The sequence below is a fragment of the Myotis davidii genome, unplaced genomic scaffold (assembly GCF_000327345.1).
Source record: "Myotis davidii unplaced genomic scaffold, ASM32734v1 scaffold194, whole genome shotgun sequence".
Taxonomy (NCBI): Eukaryota; Metazoa; Chordata; class Mammalia; order Chiroptera; family Vespertilionidae; genus Myotis; species Myotis davidii.
This window is the reverse complement of record NW_006286673.1, coordinates 3,386,900-3,392,644: the sequence shown is the minus strand read 5'-3', so window position 1 is coordinate 3,392,644 and position 5,745 is coordinate 3,386,900. Positions and strand designations below refer to the sequence as shown.

General features: G+C 46.2%; 1 protein-coding gene across 1 annotated transcript in view; it reads left to right on the top strand.

Moving 5' to 3' along the window:
* Nucleotides 1-351: 351 nt before the first annotated feature.
* Nucleotides 352-5,745, top strand: part of GTPBP4 (GTP binding protein 4) — a 26,106-nt gene continuing 20,712 nt past the window's right edge. The window contains exons 1-4 of the mRNA XM_006758153.2: nt 352-466; nt 1,896-2,066; nt 5,359-5,462; nt 5,544-5,680. Of these exons, the coding sequence (XP_006758216.1) occupies nt 419-466; nt 1,896-2,066; nt 5,359-5,462; nt 5,544-5,680 (460 nt within the window). The 5' untranslated portion in view covers nt 352-418. The remainder of the gene's footprint in view (nt 467-1,895; nt 2,067-5,358; nt 5,463-5,543; nt 5,681-5,745) is intronic.

Sequence of the window (5,745 nt, the reverse complement as noted above, 5' to 3'; positions counted from 1 at the left end):
GTAACTCCCGGATCCCAAGGCCCACCCGAGACCCTCCGGACGCCAAGATCCCCCAGAATCCCCGGGCCCCTGAGTTTCCGGAGACCCCTGGATGTCGGAGATACAGGATCCCAAGGGCAGCCCGTCAGGACCCTTCCTTTACTCCGCAGGATCTGAACCTCCGGGCTGCTCCACTCCCGGGATCCTCCGTCCCCCGGGCGCCCCTAGCCCACCCGGGCCTGCGACTCCCCTGCCAGAGACCTCCGGCCGGGCGGGGGCGCTGAGTGACCCGAGGGCTGTGCGAGGAAGATGCAGGGAACACCCGGACGTGACGCGCGGTAGACGGAAGTCCCGCCTCTGTCACCCACGGAAGCCCCGCCCCCTTCCTCCGCCTGAGTCCCGTGTGTCTGCCTGCTTCCCTCGTGGCCGATCCGCCGTCATGGCGCACTACAACTTCAAGAAGATCACGGTGGTGCCGTCCGCCAAGGTGAGCGTCCGGGGACCTTCCGCTCTCGCCTTTTTCCTGCAAAGCTCCCCTGCCGGCCCGCTACCCAGGCCATATCCTCGAAATAAGGGGTCCCCCGGGCTAGGCCCCCCCGCAAAGGGTGGGTTCCTTTCTCAGACCTTCGAGTCCTCTACCGAGACGAGGATTCCTTCCTCAGTGATTGGAGTCTTTTTCCAGAGAGCAGCGTTTCTCTTCAGACGTTTGAATCCTCTACGGAGGGGAGAGGTCCTTCCCCAGGAGTTGGGGTCTTTCCTCAGACATTAGGGTCCCCCCACCCCCAGAGGTGAGGGGGTCCTTCCTCAGCGGTTAGGGTCCTCTCCAGAGAGGAGGGCTCCTCCCCAGAGGTTGAGGTCGGTCCTCATGACGCATAGTGGTCTCTCCTTTGGAAAAACTGCTGTTTGAACTACTCTGTTGTTCCTCCTCTCTTATTCCGTAGGTCAACTCTGTTATTTTTAGGCTGTAAAATAACTGTTTTTTGCCTGAATAGGAAAGATAAACTCAATTGTCTGACCTTGCGAGCTAGCCATCTAACTGATACGCTGATACTGATGCCAGGTGCCTGTGTAGATCGACATGTACTCAAGGTTACACGCTGTCTACAAACATAACTTAAAGAACTAGAAGGAGATAAAAAGGAAATACTCCCTCCCGTGTTTGTTCAGAATTTGGCAGAGGTGATCTGCTCTGAACCTGCGCGCAATAAAGATGACTCCTAACTAATTGGCTCATTAGGCTCTTGTCGAGCTCGCTGATTTGCGATAGAACTCTCAGACATTAGGGTCCCCCCTCCCCCAGAGGTGAGGGGGGTCCTTCCCCAGACGTTAGGGCCCACCACTGCCAGGAGGGGCGAGGCGGAAAGCTTTATGAAGCAGTAGCTTTGGGACTGCCCCCTCGAGGGTTCACAAAGGCGCAGACGGCAGGAGGGAGTAGCGACCTGCAATCCGACATCTGTACGCCAGCTGGTGCTGCAGGCACCTGCCAGCTGGGGAACTCGCGCAAAAACCTTTCATGTCCTTGTCTCCTTAACAAGTCCTAGGAAATTATCAACAATGGATTTTCGTTCTACGTGCTTTTAACGTTGTAGGATTGTTTTTATTTTTTTTTTAATACTGTGGAGTGTTTTGGGGTTTTTTCCTGATTTACGCTTGAGTTGTCTACTTACGTTTTCAAAGGTTTTTAGGTGTTTGGGAATTAAAAGAAAGATTTATTTCAGCAGCCATTTGCTAAGTATTTTTTAAAGGCCAGAAACTATAAAGATGAACAAGGTTGTATATAAAAGATTTAGTTAGAAAAGGTGTCATTTAAAAAAAAAGTACTATTATTAGACATTAGTCTTCCAAGAAGGTTTCGATAAAGTGGATGAAAAGTAGGCGCATTTGGTGTAACTCTTTCTTATTTTATTTAATTGCAGGACTTTATTGACCTGACGTTATCGAAGACGCAACGGAAGACTCCAACGGTCATTCATAAACATTACCAAATTCATCGCATTAGACATTTTTACATGAGAAAAGTCAAATTTACTCAACAGAATTACCATGACAGACTCTCACAGATTTTAATGGACTTCCCCAAATTGGATGTAAGTGACTCTAGAGTCCACAGATGCTTATGTAAATGTTAGCTGTTGGGTAATGGGTTTTAACCAGTTTGGTCTACTCACCTCACAGATTACGAAGGAAACAGAAAACAATGGAGTTGTCTAAGTTTACTCAGTGAGTTAGTGGCAAAGTTTGGGAACAGAACATGGTTTGTTATTTGTTTTTTTGTTTTTAAATTTCTTAATAATTTTACTTTCTGCCAACCAAACCATCTAAGAGGGCCCAGCGCTATTTCCAGGTTTTGTAACTTTGAGGCTCGCAGAGTCCAACCCAGGGTCTTGGAAAGCTGTGACTGGATCTGGAAGTTCTCGCAGCTCACCAGCTGGTCTGGTTTCCGCTCCTGCCTGTTTCCAAGGCTCTTTTTCCTGGCCTCAAGTTGGGTCCGTGCCCTGAGGTCTACCACTGTTTGTGATCCTGTTGGTTCATCAGCCAGTGATGGTCAGTTCAGCTCTGACTGCTTTTTTTCACTGGTGGTAAGACATTGCTCGGAGGAAAACTGATTTTCCATTCAGTCACAAAAGTTGAACTCTTCACTCTTCTGCATAGTGCAGTTTGCCTGTTTGTTTAGTTGTAGAGAGGTGGAGCAGCACTGCTTATGAAGTCCTCGTGTAGGAACACATGGTAGCAAGGTTATGTGAGATGGTGAAGGATGTGAGAGTGTAAATTTGCCACTGTCCTAAAATAGTCTTTATATTTAAAAAGATAATGATATAAAAAATGAAATAAAAAGATATTGATGGTCCTAGCCAGTTTGGCTCAGTGATAAGAGCATCGGCCTGCAGACTGAAGAGTCACGGGTTTGATTCCTGTCAAGGGCATGTACCTTGGTTGCAGGCCCCATTTCAGGCCCCAGTCAGGGCGCATGCGGGAGGCAACCAATTTCTGTGTCTTTCTCACATCAGTGTTTCTCTCTGTCTCTACTCCCCCCTTCTACTATAAAAATCACCCTATTCTTTGTTGAGGATTAACAAAAACAGAAGGTGATGGTTTGTTTTTAAAAATACAGAAATGTTTAAAATAAAATTTAAAGGTTTCAGCTAGAGGAGTGACACTTATATGTCTTTCAATAGTTGCTTTTGAATAAGTATTTCTTGGGAAAGAGAGGCTTCCCCTTCTACCCTCTCAGGTGTGCAGCCTAACTTCTAAGGAACCCCACGAGACTTGCAGCCAGGGGAGCAGTGGGCAGTGGCAGCTTGTCCCGAGCTCACCCCCTGAACCTGTCTCCAAGGCCCCCTTTTCTCTGATTTCTCAGTGATTTCTTAGGGCTCTCTCCTGCCCTAAGTGTTTCCTGTTTTACTGTCCCCAGCTTTAAAAAAGTGCTCTCAAAATTGAAAAACAAACAGGATGAGATTATTCTAAACTAATTTGATATTAGGAAATACCTGGTTTGAACGAACAAAATACTTTGGTCTAATTAGTACCAGGTTTCTGTGGTTCTTTGTAAGTTTTATCTTCTATGGCATCATTTTTTATACATTAGAGGTTCAAATTTATGAACATTATATTTGTGTGTGTGTTTAAAGTTACAGTTAGTTATCTGAGAACAGTTTCAGGGTAGAGGGTCAGAGTAAATTACCATTCATCTGGGTCTCGGGTATTGTTCTTCAGAGGTGACACGCAAACTCATTTTTTTTGTAGATTTTTCTTTGTTAAATGGCATTTAAATACATAAAATAAATATTAAAAATAGACGTCTTTGTTTTACTATGTTGCAAATATCAAAAAATTTCTATATGTGACACGGCACCAGAATTAAGTTAGGGTTTTTCAAAATGCTGACACGTCGAGTTCAAAAGGTTTGCCATCACTGTTCTAGACACTAGGAATACAGCCATAATAAAAGAGGTCCCTGATGTTGTCTAGTGTGGGGAAAGACAGTAAATGTGAAAATACATGGTGTGTCAGATAAATATGGAGAGTAGGGAGGTTGTAAGAGACCTGAAGGAAGGGAGGTGGTAAGCTGTCTGGCTCCCTGGGGAAAGCAAGCGCCAAGGCCCTGAGGTTCAGAGTGTGGTGTCTTCCCAGAACAGGCGAACTCAGGAGATGAAGGAGAGCACTGGGACATGGGTCAGAGAGGTAATGGGTGGGGCGAGGCGACTTGTGTAGGGCTTGAATTCTGTTGTTAAGTAGAGAAGCCTTAGGAGCTGAGCCTGCGACTGGCCATGTTCTGGCTTGGCTCTTAGAGGATGACTGGCCTTTACAGGTAGGAGGCCACTCAGGTCAGTGCAGTGACTTAGAGGACATGGTGGTGAAGGAGTTGAGAAGTGTTTGGCTTCAGGGTATCCTTCAAAGGAAGAGCTAATGGATTTGCTCATGGAGTAGGTGTGGGCCATAGTCCACAATGGAGTTGCCCTTCACCGAGACGGCGAGGGACACTGGTTTGAGGAGGTGGAGAACAGTTTGTACATGTTAATTGTGAGATGTTCAAGCAGAAATGCTGAGCAGTCTGAAGCTCGTGAGTAGCCTGGCCTAGAGTTGGCCAGATATGACTTGTAAAAATGTAGATGTGTGAGATCCTATGGAAGGTCACCTAGGAAATGAGTGTGAGAAGAGTGGTTTGGGGAGTGTGAGGGGTTAGCATTGGAGCTCGAGCCAGCAAGGGGGTTGGAGAAGTAGCCAGTGAAAGAGAAGATCCTAGAGACCAGGTGAATAAACGCATCAGGAAGTGTGGGAAAGGATCCGGTGAGAAAAAGGGAGGACCGGATGTCACTGTTGGTGGTGAGCTGTTTAGACGGCCTGGTAGAGACAGTCCTGATTAGTTTGGGTTGTGGGAATGGGGAGAAAGAAAAGACTTGGTACCCTTCTTCTTGACATTTGCCAAGAAGGGGAGCAGAGGAAAGGAAGGATGGAGGTGGGGGGGACAAGGGAGTTTTAAGACTTAAAATTTGGGGGGAGAAATAATAGGTTTACAGGCTGATGGGAATGGCCAGGTGGAGAGGGAATACTATCTGGAGCTCAGTTCTTAAATTGTAAGGGGCAGGGTCCAATGCATGGATGGACCAGGCCTTGGTTGGATCAGAGAACAGTTGTCCTACAGGAGGGGATGAAGGTCTGTGGATGGGCAGAAGTGACTGCCGGCTTACTTCCCTGTAACTCCTGCTGTCTCAGAGAACCAGACAGACGTTAGCCAGGAGAGAGATCTGGGGAGAGATGCCACGGGTGTGGGAAGAGAGAGGAAGGTGTGATGTATTTCCCTAGGAAATTATTCTTCAAGTACTATGTACAATAGGGATGAGAAACTTGGGCCAAACTGCTTTGCTTTTTTTGTTACAGGATATCCATCCATTTTATGCTGATTTGATGAACATTCTCTATGATAAAGATCATTACAAGTTGGCTCTGGGACAAATAAATATTGCCAAGAATTTAGTGGACAAGTAAGGTATTTTCCTAATATATTATCTTTTAAAATTGTCAAAAGTGAAAATAACTTACGTGCCTCTTTTTATTTATTTAAGTGTTGCTAAAGATTATGTGCGGCTTATGAAATATGGAGACTCCCTCCCGCGTTGCAAGCAGCTGAAGCGTGCCGCCCTGGGGCGAATGTGCACTATTATCAAAAGACAGAAACAGAGTTTGGAGTATTTGGAACAAGGTATTTGTCATACATAAGCAAAAATGTCCTTGAGTGCATTCTATTAAGGTATTTGGTCCTTGTCA